General features: G+C 42.3%; 1 protein-coding gene across 1 annotated transcript in view; it reads right to left on the bottom strand.

Moving 5' to 3' along the window:
- The window catches only part of RB1 (RB transcriptional corepressor 1), an 84,650-nt gene extending 67,086 nt beyond the window's left edge, over positions 1-17,564 (bottom strand). Inside the window, exons 1-6 of the mRNA XM_068929818.1 lie at positions 17,334-17,564; positions 16,804-16,921; positions 6,231-6,343; positions 3,847-3,981; positions 1,832-1,870; positions 1,113-1,180 (exon numbers count right to left, since the gene is read on the bottom strand). Coding sequence (XP_068785919.1) covers positions 1,113-1,180; positions 1,832-1,870; positions 3,847-3,981; positions 6,231-6,343; positions 16,804-16,921; positions 17,334-17,449 — 589 coding nt within the window. The 5' untranslated portion in view covers positions 17,450-17,564. The remainder of the gene's footprint in view (positions 1-1,112; positions 1,181-1,831; positions 1,871-3,846; positions 3,982-6,230; positions 6,344-16,803; positions 16,922-17,333) is intronic.
- Between the last annotated feature and the right edge of the window lie 3,292 nt (positions 17,565-20,856).

The following is a 20,856-nucleotide window of genomic DNA, read 5'->3' as shown; positions in this document are numbered from 1 at the left end:
TTTGGTAAGACCACAAAAACAAACTTTGTGAAAGCTAGTAAGTATTCAGAAAACGTAAATGAGTTACTAGTATAGAGTGAAGAGAAATTCAAAACATGGTGACTATCATGCTCAGTCTGTCCAATTTATATGAAGGGTAACTCGCTTACTAGTCGCAAAAGCGTTAGCATGAACATCACTAACACCTACTTTATTCCAGCTCTTACCAAATTATGATTCACAGTCCAGAAAAGATCCACAAGACTATTCCAAGACTGGGTGAAACACCATAAAATATTTGGAGAGCTGATACCGACTCAAAACACTTAGGGATCCCTCCGTGTGCTATATTTATTTAGGTAGTTTTTAATCATTGTTTGCTATTAGAATTAGCAAGCACCACCCAGGTTCTCCTGCAGCTTCAATTATTTGTCCGTAGCATTTTAATTTTCATCATCAGTCTCAATGAAACGGTAGGATAGAAAACTTCAATTTTTGGTTTATGCTTAGGCTAGAGAATTCTAGTTAAAAAGCTCCATCAGGATCAGATGCTCCAAGATAGATTTAAATAGCAGAGAGGTGTACACTTTCACTGATAATAACAGACCTGGAGTAAGTGGCAATTAAGATATACAACACATTCCTTTCTGTAGGAGTCATACAATGAGACAGGTCTTCAGACTTTCATAGTATATAGTTTTGTCACTTAACTTTAACTAGGTAGCCTTTTCAAGGAAGAACGTTAGTGTTCTAGGAAATAATTTCAGGGACTTACTAAAAAAATTATATCAGTCACTTCAGCTAAACAGCCTTTTACTAAGACACTGGCAGACTGTAAAGCATCTCAGAATGGACTCAAATGCAGAATATCAGCCTTCAAAGTAAAAAAACCTCTTAAGAACTTTATACAAAAGTATTCATACACTGCAAGTAACACCACCTTAAAAATAGCCAAATTGCACAGAAAGAAATATTTCTGAGTAGTTACAAAAGCTATGCAATCAGAACACTTTGGACCTGAACTATGGATATTTGTAACAAGGATGCTGTTCTCATATTGGACACGTAAAACAAACTTGTACGCTCCCTCCAACAACATTCATTAAAATAACTGTCCTTTAATCAAAATTCACCTTTTGCCAGCAAAAAAGTAATCCAGTAATTTTTTAGAACTAATACAGAACTGAGTTCAGCAGAAATCCTGTAAGGAGACACAAAATAAAGATTTCATATTAACAGATCTATAAAAATTTAAACAATTAAATTTTGGAAAATATGTTTCAGTCTCTGGAACAATTCAAGACAACATGCAACATTCCCCATATAGTTAAGGTTATTATTTCATTACATTCCCTATATAATTAAGACTATATATTTGAAAAAATATCAAGTCTTCTGTAAAACTGTTCAAGAAGCGGAAAATATCTGTAACATCCTTCGAAAAGAAAGTGAATGCAGATAATTCGCTTAACTGTGATGAGCTGTTTTCTCTTTCTTGTACCTTTGACTAATGCCCTATTCTCCAGTCACAGCATGAACTCAGCCCCATTTGGGAGGTGCTAAGGCATCTTTTCATCCATAATCATAGCAACAAATGAATGAAGCTCACTCTCCAAATGTTCGATTGCCAAAACACCCGCCATTGGGTGGCGATCCTTCATGGAGGAGTGATCAAATATATATCACTTCTGCAGCTTTCATCATCTGTCACTGAAATTCAAAGTCCCCACTAAATCTAAATTAAACACATGACATACTACAACTTAGGTCAATCTTAATGGGTTAAAAGACAGAGTACTAGCACATTTTAGTTCTTATCTCAACAAATACAATTTAGGAAAGGCAAACTTACTCACTACTGGGTTGCTCCACATAAATAAGGCCACAAGTCCTACAAAATAAAAATAAATTATTTTTAAGCATTCTTCCAAAAGCAAATGGTATAGTATCTTTGACCTCAATGTAGTATTTAAAAAAAAAAAAAAGTCAGTTCTCAAAACATTACTCTAACTTGAAAAGATTATTGGAAAATAGGTTAGCAGACTTGCTACAACTCTGCTAGAGCTGAAGTAATGCTATTACTTGAACACTGATGTCAAAGCCTGAATAAGAAAACAATTTAATTTGATATACTACATCACCATTATTTTGTTCCAGAAAGAAAGGATTTGTGTGTGTTATTCAGTGGTTTGTAAAGCATAACAAGTTTTGCTATAACTGCTCAGAACACTGTTTAAAAGACTATTTTAAAACATTTACTCTTTCTGTAACGTCACTGCAAGCCTTGTGATACCTGATGTTTCTAGGTGAATATCATTTCAAGCAATAAATTCAGTTTATTCAAAAACAAACAATTTCAAACCCTTCTAGTTGAAAAAACTGTTACTGCAATTCAACTGTAACAGTGCAGAAACAGGAAACAAGGGTATTTTTAAAAATAAAGATTTTTTGAAAACTAGATTCAAATTCCGAACAGCTGAAGTTGGCTATATTTTTTTAACATGCTCTTCACAATTTGCCTCACAACTCCTTCCCTCAGTGATATGATGGACAAAAAAAGGTTTTCAAAAAAACAAACTAGTGAAGAAGGGCTAAAAGAGGGAAAACAAACAAAACATGCATGTTTAAATACAGAATGACACCTCAATAGTCCAGAAAAGACTTGCAACAGGTAAAAAAATTAAGTATTTACAACTTTCATAAAACCTTGTAGCTTTAAGACAACTATAAACTTTACAAAATATTGCAATACACATTATTCAAGCTAACGGGAAGTGTGATTGGTCTTCCAAAAGAAAAACAAAACTGGCATTGCATTTGTGTCTTGATTCTACAAACTACCAAGCAGTGATCTGCTACTCGTATCAAGGGTCATTTCAGCAATATCTGAGAGCCCTTCCACAGTTTAGGAAACAAAATGTTACATTGACTCAAATCATAAAGCTGAAAAATGCCATAGCATTATGAAGCAACAGTACCAAATAACATAAGCATTATGGAATGATGCTCCAATGTTTAATAACATGAAACAGCTTTCCACAGACATACGTTATTGAGAACTTCGTAGACTGATTAAAATTGCTTCAGAGCGTGCTAGGTCTCACCAATGTGCATCTTTTGCTGGTACACATCAGCATGTTAAAGGATCAAAAGCCTTTATTATCTTTGTCTTTAGGTTCAAGCATAAAAGGCATGGCAACTTACCACCCTGGAGTAAAAAAGCATCCATTTGAGAATCTCATGATTTTTAAGTGACACGTAGAAAGCTCCTAGCACTCTGCCATAAGCATATTCAGTTTATCCCATAGGGAAAAGAAGGCCCCTCTGTTTTGATTATGTAATCCACTAAAGCACTTGGGAAGGTTTATCTTGGTTACAACTGAGAACTGCTAATAGAGCAGTCCTTAAAACACCCCTAGAGTCTGGAACATACATCCTGCAGTTCCAGGGCTGGCAGAGGGGAACTATCTTACTTGTTTGCACTTTTCTTTCCCAAGTTCCTTGCAAAGCAACTTTTGGATGAAAAATCTGGGGCAGGATGGAAATGGAAACGCCATTCAAGAAAAACAGTACTTAGATAGTAAAACAATCCTTCTTACCTCCGCGAAAAGCTTAACAAAGGGACTTGCAATCCTTTGTCATGCTACTCTTACTATTATTTATACTGCAACAATAGGATTGTTCAACAAAGCACTAACAACGTAGTGTGTTTATTCAACACGTGTACACAGTTCCACTTAACTGACTTGTGAATATTAGCACACAGTTTAAACGGGCATCTCTAACACATAATTTGAAAATCTAAATACATAAGTGTGGACAGGCACAAAAAATTCATTATTTCAAGATGAAAAGTACGTATACTACCTTTCAAACTTGTGATATAGTGCAAGTAATACATCATATTTCTTTTTCAGTCTTGACACAGTGCTATCAACTTTAGTGCTTACAGTATCCATGTTAACATCCACTTCTTTCAGGAACTGAAAAAACATGCATACACTGCAAAAAAAAAAAGAAAGAGAACAAAAAAGCTGACAGATCATAACTAAGAATGCCTATTCTGTAATATCTCTTTAAAAATGTCCTACCTGACTAAACTTCAGGATATTCTTACTAAAACTAATAGTGACTGAGACCCTTGCTTTGGGAAACACTCTTTTAGCCCCGTGTATCCATCACCTTTACATTTTACAGATGTAGGAATACTATTCACCGGAGGCACAGATCTCTAGCGATAGAGGTTCTATTGCAGACAGAATTTTTCTGGCTAGCACAGGTGTCTTTGGAAGCCACAACTTGCTAACTAGACACATCTTTCTCCCTTGCTCTGCCAGTAAAGCCACAAATAACCCACATGCCATTCTCGACTCTTCTGTTCTAGCTAAAAATTCTCCTTTAAAAACGTTCTCTTTACTCTAAGAGCATGAACATTGGCTGCACTCATGCTAAAAAGGGACCTAGGAATAAGATGAGATGAATACATTGAGTTCTGCAGAATTTCAAGTTTCGCGAACAAGTATTTCGGGCAAGACCGAAGGACGTTCTCCACCCTTAGAAAATACTATTGCACAGGGGACCAAAGTTTTCCCTCACTTGTGTAATACTATGGCCATAAACAAAGTATTTTGCTGTTTTTGTTCATTAGTAAAATAAGTAGATTACCAAAAATTAAGAAGGAGGAAGTGATCAAGTATATTTTGATCCTTAATCAGAATATGTAATTTTGAGAGCTATGTTTGTCAGATCTGAAACAGAACACATTCTCAAAAACACTCAGAAATTCTTTCACTGTGGAATTAAAAAACCTTTCCAATGTATCAGTGTTGCTCTAGAGTGTAAGGTGACTGCTAGAAATCTCTGCCAGATTGACTTTATAACTGATGAAAAGCCCAGGGCTAACAAGCAATGGAGCATTGCTAAAATCAAAATCATCAGAAGTAAGAGCTTGCTCTTCAAAATCCCAAGGGAAAAGTCTCCTTCAGTTTGCAGTATAAGTTGGTCTGGCTGAACATCTTCTGTACTAGAGTGGAACAAACTGGGCATCACTGCACACACAGTCAGATTTTGTCCAAGCAGTTCCAAGTCCGTCAAGTCTGAAGACGCTAAGTTCAAGTATAGGACCTGACCGTTCTTCTGGGAGACGATGCAAGGTAGAAGAGGCATGGAGAAGTCTGATCACTGATGACTTCAAGTAACAATTTTATGGCCCAAGTCTGGAATTATCAAGATGATGTGCCTTATTCTGCCTCAGCCTCCTTAGCATTCTCAGTATTATGTACAAAGAGAAAGGTAATCTGCACATGACCCTCTACAGCAGGATGTCTAGCCCCTGCTGTAGTTTTCCCACTTCTGTAATAGGGTCTACAGAAGTTAAGTGCCCCCTACCCCAAATTCCCTTGTACACTGGCTTACTCGGGTATTACAAAGACAAGGAAGGAATGAAATGGATTGGTATGATCTCATACAAAATGCCCAACTCCCACAGACACATGCAACAGCTTCAGCCATGGCAACACCACAGCAATGCACTAAGCTGCTGACAGATGCCAGGCAATGATATAATACTTCTCAGGTACAGGTAGAGCTATTAGACAGATGGTACCAGAATTGTGTTCCTTAGACAAATTTAAGCATACGCCTATTGTTATTGCCACCTACGCTTACATTAAAAATAGATATTTTCCAGTAGTCTTCATTTCTCTATTGTGCAGTATAAACTTAGTGAATATAAAAACACAGGAGTAACAATCACCTAGCAAAAAGCATTTAAAAGGATATTAACTTAGACTGGTTGTGTTAGAAATGAACGGCATGCTGGTAAACTCCTGAAGAGTAAGATTTTTTTTTTCAACTCTTGATTTAGCATAAGCCTAACACTGGCAAAAAGGTTTTGCAGAAAATCTTGATGCAGAGAAAGAAAGGAGACCATTTTAAGTGTAATTTATAACAAGTTAAATTGATGAAGACTTTAGATTTAATAAGAATCACAAAGTTAACACAACACAATCATAAACCAAGCAGTGGAAGCAAACTTAAAATATAATTGCTCCTTCAACTAAAATTTCCTAGTTTACTAGGATATTCAAGAAACTAATTCCCATAAGTAACCTTCACTTTAAATCAACTAGCCTAATACTGATGAAGATGCACACTGCTTCAAGAAAAAAAAAGAAAAAAGAAAAAGTGTGTTCTTTATAACAATGTTGACTATTTAATTGTTGAAATATCAAATCACCCGGAAAACTTACCTTATGCTTATACTCTTCAGAAGCTCTGTGAAAGTGAATGTCATTTCATCCAGGTCAATTGCTACAATAAAGATACAGACTCCCCAAGTTTCCTTTTTCTTTTTGTTATAAGCCTTTTAGAAAAAAAGAGAAAATGTATTATATCATAGAAATAGAAAACAAGCAGGTAGTACGTAGAGAACATTAATATGTCAAAACTAAACTAGAAACAGTAAAACAAAAGACCCTCAAGCTAACATTCAGCTATGATACCCAATTATCTGATAAGTGAAAACTGTTAGAAGTTTTACAGTGCAGATGAAAGGCCAAGCACTTACTTATTTCCACTGTACAGGGCCAATTTTACCTGTACACTTCAGTAACACTTTAAAACAGAAATTTTGTTCCCACTGAAAGTTTATAACAAGCAGAAGCCAAGTTTTTTTTTAAAATAACGTTCAGTAAAACTACACGTGAATCAAGCTTTCAAAATACAAGCTGTTTAAAGTGATAACATAGAAGTTGAGTCAATGCTCTCCAAGCTACCTGAGGGGAACCAAGATCTCTTTTCCTACATGGACCTCATGATTCAGCTGATCCTGCATCTTACAAAGAGCAGCAAAATTTGACCATAACAAGATACTGAAGATTAAGGAATCAGGAGAGATGGATTTGTTCTGAGAAAAAAAGGTAGCCATAAGACAGAGAAACATAAAAACATTAGAAGGGCAATAAAGAAATACTCACAAACTTTTTTCTACAGCTAGATCTCAATTAGTTATCACAGATGAACCACAATGACATATCTTTTTAGTAAAGCATGATAGCATAAACACCTCCAGGCATTTTTCTAACATACACGTACATTTAAGGTATCACAGAATCACAGAACGGTTGAGGTTAGAAGGGACCTCTGGAGATCATCCAGTCCAACCTCCCTGCTCAAACAGGGTCCTCTAGACCACGTTGCACAGGACCCTGTCCAGATGGCTTTTGAATATCTCCAGCGAAGGAGACTCCACTACCTCTCTGCGCAACCTCTTCCAGTGCTCTGTCACCCTCGCAGGCAAGAAGTTCTTCCTCATGTTCAGATGGAACTGCCTGTGTTTCAGTTTGTGCCCATTGCCTCTTGTCCTGTCGCTGGGCACCTCGGAGAAGAGTCCGGCCCCATCATCTCAACATCCCCCCTTCAGATACTTATACACGTTTATGAGATCCCCTCTCAGTCTTCTCTTCTCCAGACTGAACAGGCCCAGCTCTCACAGCCTTTCCTCAGAGGAGACATGCTCCAGTCCCCTCCTCAGCTTTGGAGCCCTCCGCTGGACTCTCTCCAGTAGTGCCATGTCTCTCTCCTACTGGGGAGCCCACCACTGGAAACAGGACTCCAGGTGAGGCCTCCCCAGGGATGAGGAGAGGGGCAGGATCACCTCCCTCCACCTGCTGGCAACACTCTGCCTAATGCACCCCAGGAGACCCTTGGCCTTCTGGGCCACAAGGCCACATTGCTGCCTCATGCTGAACTTGTTGTCCACCAGCACTCCCAGGTCCTTCTCCGCAGAGCTGCTTTCCAGCAGGTCAGCCCCCAGCCCTGTCCTGGTGCCTGGGGTTCTTCCTCCCCAGGTGCAGGACCCTGCACTTGCCTTTGTTGAACTTCAGGAGGTCCCTCTCCGCCCACCTCTCCAGCCTGTCCAGGTCCCTCTCAATGGCAGCACAGCCCTCTGGTGTGTCAGCCACTCCCCCCAGTTTAGTGTCATCAGCAAACTTGCTGACGGTGCACTCTGTCCCTTCCTCCAGGTCATCAATGGATACATTGAACAAGACTGGACCCAGGACTGACCCCCGGGGGACACCACTAGCTACAGGCCTCCAACTAACTCTGCGCTGCTGATCACAACCCTTTTGAGTTCTGTCTATATTATTATTTCTGCTGCTTCTAAGTACAGCGCACAAGTTGTAACTGATCATTCTTCACCATAGAAAAACAATATAATAAGATGTGTCATCCGAATGGAGTTTACTCCTAATGATTCACAAGCTAATCACTTTGAGATGGTCAGGAGTCAACTGCAATTACAGCACCTTTCCACTAAAACAGAACAGAAAATCCCTACCAAAAGCAATGTTTTGCAGAAGCATAGAAAAAAATTCCAAGTAGGTATTCTACAGGTTTTGGAAACAAAGCTGGTGCTTTTGAAGACCGGATCAGAGGTGGTTGGAGCCCTGGAACATACCTAAAACAGCTAAGTCATAAAATATTCTTAGAATGTTTTGCATCCTCGTTGATAAACTCTCCAACGATACCCAGGCCCATAAACTCTGTTCCTTTTCAGAAGAGGCTAAGTGTGTCTCTCAGTGGTTCTATCCAGTTTGGATATGTACATCTCCTAGCAAACAGATGTCACAAAACAGATTTTCCAGGGAATGAGTTAATCAATGCGTACAGAATACAGAAACAAACATAAAATCAATTCCCATTGGGCTTTCTGCAAACTTAAGCAATGTCTACAGTGTTAACCTAGAGTCAGGCAGAGAGAGAGCTGAAATACTGAACTTGTACTCTTCTATGCTGCTTAATTCTGGCCCACTCCCTGGCCTTCCCCCCGCCTCCTTTTTCCCCTTCCTCAATCACTCCATCTAGCTGCCTCCCAGTCGATGCCTACACAAAGCACAAGGGACAGGTCACTCTACAAAGTGCTCTCAAAGGGCAATACGAACGCAGTCGCACTGGACCTGGCTCCCTCAGTCTTGTGCGGTCTTCTAACACTATCTTCAAAGGCTTTGCATCCTCAAGCACCCATCCGGGCCCTTGACTGAGGCAGCACATACCCTCAGTTCCATGCTGTAAAAGCACTATTTTGGCAGTCGGCAACACAGCTCTCATGTTGTTTCTGCCACTTCAAACATAACCCTCTCTCAAGTAACAGTTTTCTGCCACTTCAAACTTAACCCTCTCTCAAGTAACAGTTATGTATTAATGTCATAAGAGCACCATATAGGACCCAGAGGAAAACTAAGACCATGTGCTAACTGATGTAGTAGTACAGCTAGTTTATCCTAAAGGGGGCTAAGCCCTAACGGTCCAGATATGAATCGGCCCACAAGACTTGGTCTTGGAGCAAGAGATCAGCCTCTCGCCCTCTTATTCAGCAACACAGTCACCACTAATAGCTTGCCATGCCCATACATGATACAAGAACGAATTCCTTAACATAAAACACTGGTCAATCATGGCCTGTCATGAAGACCTGACTCTCTTCTCCTTCCAAGCTGAAATAACAACTTTAAAAAGAAATCACCCTTCCTCAGCATGGCTTCAAGCTAACAAAGCTTTTACAATTGCTCTGCTCCCTTCTTGAGACCAGTGTTGACATATTAAAGATGACTGACTGGGGCCCTCCCTCAAAGAAGGAAAAGTTCCATTGGTTTGTGCAATGATTAGTTAAGAGTTATGGTCTAGACTGGGATGTTAAAACAACCAACCACAAAATACGGTGCTGAATATATAAAGCCACCTTCAACAATGTAGAAACTGTCAGTTACTTAGGTTACTATGTTCTCCCCATATTCTCCGACTTTTTCTATGAAAGGTGACATCTACAGCAGAAAGTAATTTTGAAAGAACCTCATAACAGACTGAGGTACATTTGATGATGCTTAAAGGAACGTATATCAAATAGTCTTTTTGTTGTTTATCAGAGATCCTCATCTTTTAGATGTTTTATGTACAACTGTGTACCACAAGCAACGTAAAGACGAGGCAGACAAATTTTTGTCCTTGAGGAGATTTTTACACAGTTCAAAGGCCTTAAGAGATAGATTCCCACAATTGGACAGTTTCAAAAACTGACAGGTACAACAAGCTACCAGGTGCATAAAGAAAATGTCCTGTAATATGGAAATTTTTTTTCCTGCAGTAATATGTCTGTGATTTAGAGGGGGAAAAAAAAAAAAAAACACCACACACCTTGGGACATCAAGGCTAACTAAACTACTGGGAAGAAGGACGACCATTCACTTACTGAGGTCAGTACTGCCACTGGAATTGATTGATCCTGTTTAATAAACAAGTGCCCCTCACTTCACACTTCTGCGCACCCAGACCATAACATTGTTCTATAAACAATGTCCCACAGGGCTGGAGGACTTGATGCTAAGAAGTCGTGCAATTTTTCTTAGTTTGTTGCCTATCCAAGCAAGCTCAATACAAGCTTAAGTCTATACAGGGAGGGTAAATGCCTGAAGGTTACAGCAGAGGTCTATTTGGTAAGAACAAGGTCTGTTTCTCCAAGAACAATCTTTAAGCCCCTTATCAAACCTGCACAGCTCCAGAAGGCAGCCTCAGAGGCAGCCTTTCAATCCACTGGATTCAAACCATTACAGTGAGTCGAAGTTCTAGTATTACGACTATCCTCATACCCACTACTGGTGCTACAAGCTGTTTGGGGCATCTTCTCCTCAGCTAGACAGAAAATGCTAATTAATTCTAGCCCCACTAGAACCCAAACTGAGTGAGAAACAAGAAAAAAACGCAAGAACACTGGACTGGGCCTACCCCACCAGATACTGCTGGTTAAAACAGTCAAAGATGCAGAAAAACTGCAGTTTCTCAGAAAGAAAGATTATCTGCACATACCTACGCATTGAGATTTTAATGAGGTTAATACCTAAAAATAAATACGGTGGGGTAGGTGAAGGATGGGAGAAGAGAGAAAAGAACTTCTTGTTACCTCACGTTCCTCAGTTCTTTCACAGAATCACAGAATCGTTTAGGTTGGAAGGGACCTCTGGAGATCATCTAGTCCAACCTCCCTGCTCAAGCAGGGACCTCTAGAGCATATTGCCCAGGATCACATCCAGACGGCTTTTGAATATCTCCAGGGAAGGAGACTCCACCACCTCTCTGGGCAACCTGTTCCAATGCTCTGTCACCCTCACAGGGAAGAAGTTTTTTCTCAGGTTCAGATGGAACTTCCTGTGGTTCAGTTTCTGCCCGTTGCCTCTTGTCCTGTTGCTGGGCACCACGGAGAAGAGGCTGGCCTCATCCTCTTGACACACCCCCTGCAGATACTTGTACACGTTGATGAGATCCCCTCTCAATCTTCTCTTCTCCAGGCTGAACAGGCCCAGCTCTTGCAGTCTTTCTTCATAGGAGAGGTGCTCCAGCCCTCTAATCATCTTGGTAGCCCTCCGCTGGACTCTCTCCAGGAGTGCCATGTCTTTCCTGTACTGGGGAGCCCAGAACTGGACACAGGACTCCAGGTGAGGCCTCACCAGGCCTGAGTAGAGGGGCAGGATCACCTCCCTCAACCTGCTGGCAACACTCTTTCCTCTCCATCTTCTTTCCCTCACAAAGTTTATAGACATTTTTCAAGTCATTTCCTATACAAAAGGGTTAAAGCTGACAGCAGAACAAAATGCAGCAGCATCACTCAATTCAAATATTCTGACAATGTCATACCTCTAGGGGAACTAATCCTGTGACACAAATAAATGATCTGTTTAGAATTAAAGCCAGATAATTCATCGCGAACAGACTTGAGGGCATGGAAGTGGATGCAACACAAATTTATTACCAGAAACCTATTTTCAAGAGTTTTATTACTGGCCACAGTCTGACCTAAGATCTTGTTGATAGAGCACCACTACAGAAAATGGGAGGGACAGTCACTCAGTGTTTCAATTCTTGGCTGTCAATTCAAATAAGGTGACTTCCAGTAGCCTTATTTCAATTCAACATGAATCAAAACCTATCAATCCCAAACTCAAACATTATTTAGCACCTAACATCCTATACAGACTTTTTTAAATTTATGTAGGACTTTGGAGAACCAATGTTCTAACCCCTGACAACACAGGTCAGTTCAGTTGAATCAATTTAGCTTTCTGTAGAACAAAATCTAAAACTCTTAGTAACTCTTCCAAAAATATTATTTATTCCTCATTCAAGAGTTACTAATATTATTTCACCTGTTTTTAGCAGATCATCAGCTTCCCTAGGTCTAGTGAAAACAACCTGAAGGAATTATAGGCTTGAAATGCTCATGAAACTGAATTATTGTGAAATAGAACCTTTGCCTCTCTTCTTTCCAGATATTCTTGCAAGGCACTAAAGGCACCAAAAGAAATAACTTCTCTAATGCAAGAGGTTTTCCAGTGCTAAACCAGATATAAGGAAGGGACAGTAACTGAAAATTTCAGTTCTAGTTTGCAAGTTAACAAAAGTTTATTACTCTGTCAATAGTTTTGATGATACAATACAAGACTGATCCAGTAACAGCAACTTAAATTAGCGTTGTGCAGAAGAAAGTCAAGAGAAAGGTACAGAAACAGAACTATAGGATGTCTAGAAAAACAAAGTGAAAAACGTACCTACTATCTACACATAAGCAGTTCCGTGTAAAGACCACTCTACTTTTCGAAAACGATAGCTTCAAATTTTCTACTGAATGCTATTTGGAATGGAAGATTACTACTATTATTAATATACTAAATTAAATTAGAATATAATACTAGCTAAAAGTATTCAGTTCAGTGGCTTCCACTGATTTCCAAAAACAGTTCTTCTGATATGAAAATTTCCCATTACGCTTCTCTTCTGTGTAGCTAGATTGGAGTCTTTTCCAAGATAGGCAGAACATGAGTAAAAGAGAAACTAAGTCAGCAAACTATGCTTTTAAAGTGCAAAGGCGCAATACACCCATGCAATGGATCTGCTGACAAGGCACTGAATACCACAAGCAAGGGGCCACACTGATGATTTGGGTTTGCTTCAGGACTTTCAGTAGCTTTCACTTTTTCTCTTGCTTAAACTAGAGTAAACGTTTATTCGTCTTTTTGCTGCCCAATAGCTCAGTTTGCATTCAGAGCTTTATCAATTTCTATAAGACCTGTAATTCTGCCCATCCAGTCACAGTATCAGTGGATTCAGGTTTGGTTTGACTGCAGCTACACAAATGTGAGATAAGGGTCTACTGAGAAAATACTTTTTATTAGTTCATGTGTGTTTAATGCTTTTGCCAAAAGCAAGAAGTCTCTGCATGCCTTTTAACATTAAGAGTAAGTGACTTACCAGCTAAAATGTTTGTTCATTTTCATAGAGAACTACAGCCAAAGGAACTGATTTAACTTAAATGTGAACGTTTACAGGTTTGGAACATTTGACCACCCATGTTTATGTCTATATAAAGCAAGCTGCTATATTTAAGAACTCATTGTTTCATTGCTCCATTTAAACTGCAGTTTGTAGAGTTTTGTTACTAAGAACATAGTACAATTCTTGCGTGAAACAAGCGTTCTACAGTATCTACATGCCAGCATAAGTCACCAGCTAGAGAGAATTTTAGAAATTGAGTAACATGAACAATCAGAAACAACTGATGGAACTTCCTGTGGTTCAGTTTGTGCCCGTTGCCTCTTGTCCTGTCACTGGGCACCACTGAGAAGAGTCTGGCCCCATTCTCTTGACACCCTCCGTTCAGATATTTGTCTACCTTGATGAGATCCCCTCTTAGTCTTTTCTCCAGGCTAAACAGGCCCAGCTCTCTTAGCCTTTTTTCATATGAGAGTTTTTTTTTCTTTTTTAATTAAGACTGTAAAAATTACAACTCTAAAACAAACATTTTGTTTACTTAAGTAGTTTGGTTTACTAACCAAGCAAAATGACAGAAGGAAAAAGGTCTCTATATGACACTAATGCAAAGGCTGTAATTCATATATACGCTTTCATGTTTACAATAAAGTTGTGCTGATGTTCACCAGCCATAAAAATAATTTAAAGATAAAAGATTCATCTGGTCACACATCAGATGCCTTCTTTCATACCATATACCAAACACTGACACAGTACTGCATTTCTGGAGCCAGTGTTTAGGATTTGGGTTGTTTTTTTTTTTTTTTTTTTTTTTGGTAAAATAAGTGTAATTAAGCTCTGGCTGTCATAGAAGAAAGCTTTAATGTTCTCCAACTAAGAAGGAAGACACTACCAAACTTAACAAACAGCTGTAATGTTTTAAACAATTTCTCTCTGTAGATTTCACTTTCCAAACTAAAAGCCAGCCTTATTTTTCAGAAAGACAGTGCAACCACCTCTCTGTCTGTAACAAGCTCTGAAAAACTTCTCCTCCTACACACCTCTCATAGGAGTTCAGCTATCTGTTTTAAGGATTCAAGGGTCAGCTCTGGTAGGACCCAGCTGCACAATCTTGGCTCAAATTGCTGAGGAAACTGATAAGCTGTAATAGAGCTGTATGAGAGTCTATAGCATGGAGCCGTGCAAGATAAGAAAGATAAAATTAGAGAGAGAAGTAGGATCATGAGTAGCTCAAGGACTCAAAAGAAAAAACATGAGCATGAAAAAGTGTAACATCTTAAAGGAAAAAAATAGCAACTCAGACAGTTTTGGTGCTGTTGGTGGATTCAGTGGATGATGGCACTGAAGATTCATTTCAGAGAGCAACAGCTACCAACCCTTCTCCTCCCAACAGGAAGAGATCAACAAAAATTCTTAAAGCTGTTAAAGTCACTAAATAATCATTGAGCATGGCTATACCAGGTGTTTAGACCAAGTCTAAGACCATGTTTGCACCCTGAATCTCTGCCAGTTCGCACAATATCCTATATCCGGGACACTACATCAAGTCCCCTCCGTATCATTGGAGACAAGGCAGGGAGGATTCGGAAATGAACCAGGGAGCACAGGCCAGTGTGCCAGGGAATATGAAGCGCTCAGGTCTTCATGCTCCATAAACAGGTTGAGAATCATGACAGCTCTGCTCCATCAATGGTCTGATGGTTTAACTTTCCTAAAGTCAAAACAGATACGAGGTGAAACAGGAGTGTTCTGGCAGGCATTTGTCTAGACTTATGTCCTGCTATTTCCCTTTTCACTTCAGAACAGAAAGCAGCTATGTATGCAACTTCTCCTATTGCAGAATTAAACAGGTTAGCACTGAACAGCTGGTGCTTGCAGGCCAAACACAGGGGCAGCCCCTTTAAGCACATTATCTTTCCCCTAGAGGAGAAAGGAGTGAGTGGTTTAGGCAACCTCCTCCAGAGTCCTCACAACCTGAACCAGAAAGCCAGTCTGTCATAGCGAGAGGCCCTGCTCCCCATGACAACAGCTTGACTTGGAAAGAGAAGCAGCTATCAGCCAAGCTGTTAATTTGACTTCACACTCAAATAAGGCCTGCACTGATCTCAGCTAGAAGTAGCAACCTCAGGGCCTGCCAGGCTCCCAGAAGAGACATACGCTTGCCAGTTTCCTTATTTTGACACCCTGATGACGTGTCAGAAACTTGAGGATAGTGTCCAGGATAGGTCCAAAATATAATGCAGACTTTTTCCCTATACATTGAAAGGCTCTTAGGCTAGGCCTCAATTGTACATTAATTACAGGACAATAAATACTAGTCAAATGTCTTAATGAAGATCTAGTCATTGCCCTGTTCTGAATCCTATATGAGATCATCTTCAGATACCAAACAGGAGGGTTTCAAATGCCCTGTGTCTTATCTAGCCACTGCCAGGCAGTGAACAGTAAGTGAAATATGCACAATTATACTGAAAATTGTCTTGGCTTTCTCACTGAATAGGACTAACTACTTCTGTTTCACTTCATAGAGAAGCTTGACTATGCTTTGGAGTATATGTACCCTGAGGACACCCAAGGCCAGAAATTGTATTTGTTACTGCAAGAGCCGTACACAGTCTCTCTCCAGCACCATTACTGTACTGTGTTCTAAAACTCACAAACACATCAAGAGCTAGTATACCATACTGCAATTTTAAAAGCACAGGAAATGAGATCTGACAGATCAGTTCAAGATACAGAAGAATAAACAGAAGTCGCAACAAAGACATAGATGTTAGCCTATGCTAGACCTCAGACTAGGGCTAGTTTCCAAGCTGGGTATTTTAAACTCTAACTCAGATCTGCATAACAAAGCTTCAGTCACGATTTAATTGTACTGTAGCTGTTGTCTGAGTCAACTTATTCAGCCAGCAGTAATTCACTGAGCAAAAAAATGAAGGGAGGGCATAACATTTACACATGCCCAATGACTAACTTTGAAGATACCTCAGTCACAACTGCATCCAGATTAACATTAGCGTGCAGTGAAAAAAGAAAAGGCAGTTAAATATACCAACATCACTTTTCTGTAACACTTTTGTCCAGACCCTTTCGGCAACCTCATTAAGGGCAGTGGGTGGTGAGAAACAGATGATCTGTATAAAAATGACTCAGACATATTTGAAATAGCTTGTGGTCTGAAGAATTAAATGATCACATGGTATTGTTTTCTACTGTCATTTATTGTTAAGCTGAAAGAATTCACCATTCCCTACTTTTATTAGGCTATATTAACAAAAAGGTAAAGGTATATAAACTATTTTGTGCAGATATGTACACAGTAACATCTGACTTCAGTTAGGCTGCCCAGGGGGGTGGGGGGGGGAGGTAGGGGAGTGACACTGCACGAGCATCAGCTGCAAGTCACCAAGCCCTCAGTCAAGCAAAGCTACAGTTTAATATTTGAACTCAAATACAGGGCAGTTATTACAATATAATTATGAGCTACAGATACCAGGTACTCACTAGAGATCCATCTACAGATGATAAGCTCTCATATGTCTTCCAAGCTTTCTCTTTCACATTGTTTGATACTTTCAGAACATCACAGAGTACAACAAAGTCACTTTCTCCAATTTCAAGCCTAAGAAAAAGGGGAAAATATTACTCGTAGCATCCCAGTGCAACACACCAATTTACCGGACTACACACCTCAACAGGGGTTACAGAACATTAAAGTGCAACTCTGATGCAGCCTGACTTGACGCATCACTCTCTGGCAAGGCCATTCTGCTCTGCAAGCCACACAGGAGCTAAGGAAGAAAAATAACCCCCGGGCACGTATACAGAGAGCTCAAGACAGCACAACAACAGGCAGCCGGAGCCACGCAGATGTACAGGGAGGCACCTGAGCCACGCTAACGGCTTGCTAAAGTTTCTCTCTCCCCCCCTCCCGCCCCCACGAACGCCCCGCTGAGGAGGACGCGCTACTCGGAGCGCCAGCCCCCGCCGCTACCGCCCGACCCTCCCCGCAGCAGGTGCCCGGCGGCGCTTACCGGGGGGCGGCAGCGGCGGCGGCAGGCGGCGGCGGGGCGCTGCTGGAGCCGCTCTCCGGGCTGGCCCGCTGGCTCCTGGCGGCGGCGCCCCCCCGGCGGGGGGGCTTGGGCGGCATGGCGGCGGCGCCGCGCGCGCGAGGGCGGCCGTTGGGCCCCGCCGTTTAAACGCCCGCCGAGGGCTGCAGTAACGACCGATCGGTCGACCGACCGACGGCCGGTTCGGCGCCCCTCCCCCCTCCGCGCACAGCCGCCACTCAAACCGCGGCAACCCTCGCGTCACCGCCAGCCGCTCCGTCGTCACTTCCGGGCCGGCGGCGGCCGCCGCTCTATCCCCCCCCCTTCCTCCTCCTCCTTTCACTGCCGGGCGGCGGCGGGGACGCGCGCCTTCGAAACGCAGACCGGCACGACGACGGCGGCGGCGGTCTGCGCTCGGAAACCCGGAAGCAGAAGCCGCCCGCGCAGGGGGCTCAGCCAATGAGCGCGCTTCCTGCCTCACGCTAGCCAATAGGAGCTGCCTTTGCTTCGTGCGTCCCGGCAACTAGAGCGAGGGCTCGCCAAGGCGGGCCCCGCCCCCGCCCCGCCCCGCCGTGCCGGGTGGGGGCGGGGCGCGGCCCGCTGAGGCGGTGCCGGCCGCCCCGCAGGTACCGCAGGGGCGGGCGCGGTGGCAGCCGGCGCTCAGCCCCTGCTCGGCAGCGGGACACCGCTACAAATCCCGCCTGAAGCTTTTTTTTTTCAGCAGTTGCAGCATAACCCCTCCCTCTTTTGTCCCGTTTCTTGCTGTCTTAGGGCCGCTGCCGTCGAGGAAAACTTCCCACCTCACAAATGGCAAATCACAGGATCACAGAACGGTTGAGGTTGGAAGGGACCTCTGGAGATCATCCAGTCCAACCCCCCTCCTCAAACAGGGTCCTCTAGACCACGTTGCACAGGACCCTGTCCAGAAGGCTTTTGAATATCTCCAGTGAAGGAGACTCCACTACCTCTCTGGGCAACCTCTTCCAGTGCTCTGTCACCCTCGCAGGCAAGAAGTTCTTCCTCACGTTCAGATGGAACTGCCTGTGGTTCATTTGGTGCCCGTTGCCTCTTGTCCTGTCACTGCACACCACAGAGAAGAGTCCAGCCTCATCCTCTTGACACCCCCCCCCTTTCAGATACTTGTACACATTGATGACATCCCCTCTCAGTCTTCTCTTCTCCAGACTGAACAGGCCCAGCTCTCACAGCCTTTCCTCAGAGGAGACATGCTCCAGTCCCCTCCTCAGCTTTGGAGCCCTCCGCTGGACTCTCTCCAGTAGTGCCATGTCTCTCTCCTACTGGGGAGCCCACCACTGAAAACAGGACTCCAGGTGAGGCCTCCCCAGGGATGAGGAGAGGGGCAGGATCACCTCCCTCCACCTGCTGGCAACACTCTGCCTAATGCACCCCAGGAGACCCTTGGCCTTCTGGGCCACAGGGCCACATTGCTGCCTCATGCTGAACTTGTTGTCCACCAGCACTCCCAGGTCCTTCTCCGCAGAGCTGCTTTCCAGCAGGTCAGCCCCCAGCCCTGTCCTGGTGCATGGGGTTCTTCCTCCCCAGGTGCAGGACCCTGCACTTGCCTTTGTTGAACTTCAGGAGGTCCCTCTCCGCCCACCTCTCCAGCCTGTCCAGGTCCCTCTCAATGGCAGCACAGCCCTCTGGTGTGTCAGCCACTCCCCCCAGTTTAGTGTCATCAGCAAACTTGCTGACGGTGCACTCTGTCCCTTCCTCCAGGTCATCGATGGATACATTGAACAAGACTGGACCCAGGACTGACCCCCGGGGGACACCGCTAGCTACAGGCCTCCAACTAGACTCTGTGCCACTGAGCACAACTCTTCACGACCACGTCCTTCATGACAATCTCTGAATTGGATATTCATCCGAGTCCCACCTAAAATACTACTTTTAACAGTGTGCGTTGCAGTTATGTTTGGTTTAAAAAAAAAAAAAAAAGTCCTCAGTCTTTGATCCACGGATTTAAGAATTAACCCTGTTGTCCGCAGTCGCCCACCCGCTGGGAGATGGCCCATTTCTGCTGCCAGTTAGCACATTTTCTGTCAGGCTTCTGCGGTGGCAACTTGTTCCAAAAAGTAAAACATATTTGAGGACATGGATATGGAAGGACTCTTACATGTCTGCATTGATCATTCATCTGTAAAGCAAGCAGTTTTAAATCCAAAAGTTTAATAGCAATCTGACTAACAAAATGTGAGCACTACCAGTAAACGATTAAAAAAAAGCAGTATTTTAAGGGTCACAGGTTTTATTGATTTGCATGGCTTTTTCTTTATTAACTTTTCACTTAAAAATAGCAGAACAGGCCATTTTTCTGATTCATATTAGAATTAAACAAGTTACAGTAAAGTGAATACAGAACCAATGGGATTTCTGAGGCAAGTCAAGGTTCATAAACTTCAAATGAAATGTTTCATTCGTAAACTGCAGTAGGACATTCCTTACCATAATTCCAGCAAAACTGTAACTTTACCCTTCTAAGCATATTTAAGGAATTTCTTGTAATCAGATGACACCAGATGCTGTCAAAGGTTCAGAGGCTAGGACTACAGATGTCACCTACAGCTGAAGATTTGTAGGCAACTAGGCAGATAAGGTTAGCTAAACCTCCACGTGTGGTTAGCTAAACCTCCATGTGTGGTTAGCTAAACCACACGAGTCTCTTGCCCTTCCGTCACGACGGGCTTTATGAGCTCAAAAGAGCAAAGCAACCCGAAACGCGGTCACAGCCAGCGCAGACCCTCCCAGCTGTCCACAAGAGGAAAACCTGCCCTCCTGGGCAGCTTCCCTCCTAGCTGCTTCCACACACTTTCATAGCCAAGCCCAAGATCATCCGAGCAACGGGCAAGGAATGTGTGTTGCTCTCGTAACCCCTTGTGCGTTACCACTTGGTGAACATCGGGCCCTGTTAAAGGGCTGCCAACCAATGCCAGGGCAAATACTAACTTTCTAGAATTGTCCGTGTGTCAAACACCCTCTTGAATCAAGTTTTATGCGCCTTCTCCTCAAGCGACGAGAGCTCAGGACTCTCCATAAGCAGGAGCAACCAAAAATATCTCGTAGATGCTTAAATTTGCAGCTTATGAGAACAGGAGGAGCAGCAGCAGCAGCAGCGGGGAGGCAGCAGATGAATCAAGCTACAGTAACCTTCACTCCATCCCAGAGCCTCAGCTGTATTAACTTTACATCTAAACTGCAATAAGATCGCATGTGTACATGTATGTACCTCCTAAAAAAAGCACATGCATATGTAAGATTAGATGTAAATTGCTGCTTTTTTTTCCTTGTTAGATACATTGATTTGATAGTTTTAACCTTGGGTTTTAAGTCATTTAACCTTGTATTTTAAGTCATTTTCTTTTAAATGGAGCCTTTGGACTCTTGAATAAAATGACAAAGGAAGGAAAAAAGCAGCTCTTCTCGAAAAAAAAAAAAGTTAAAAGACTGCAAGGTCACAGCATTAATCATAATTTCTCATCTGGCCTGA

The sequence above is a fragment of the Struthio camelus genome, chromosome 1, assembly GCF_040807025.1.
Source record: "Struthio camelus isolate bStrCam1 chromosome 1, bStrCam1.hap1, whole genome shotgun sequence".
Classification (NCBI taxonomy): Eukaryota; Metazoa; Chordata; class Aves; order Struthioniformes; family Struthionidae; genus Struthio; species Struthio camelus.
This window is presented reverse-complemented; position numbering and strand designations above follow the sequence as displayed.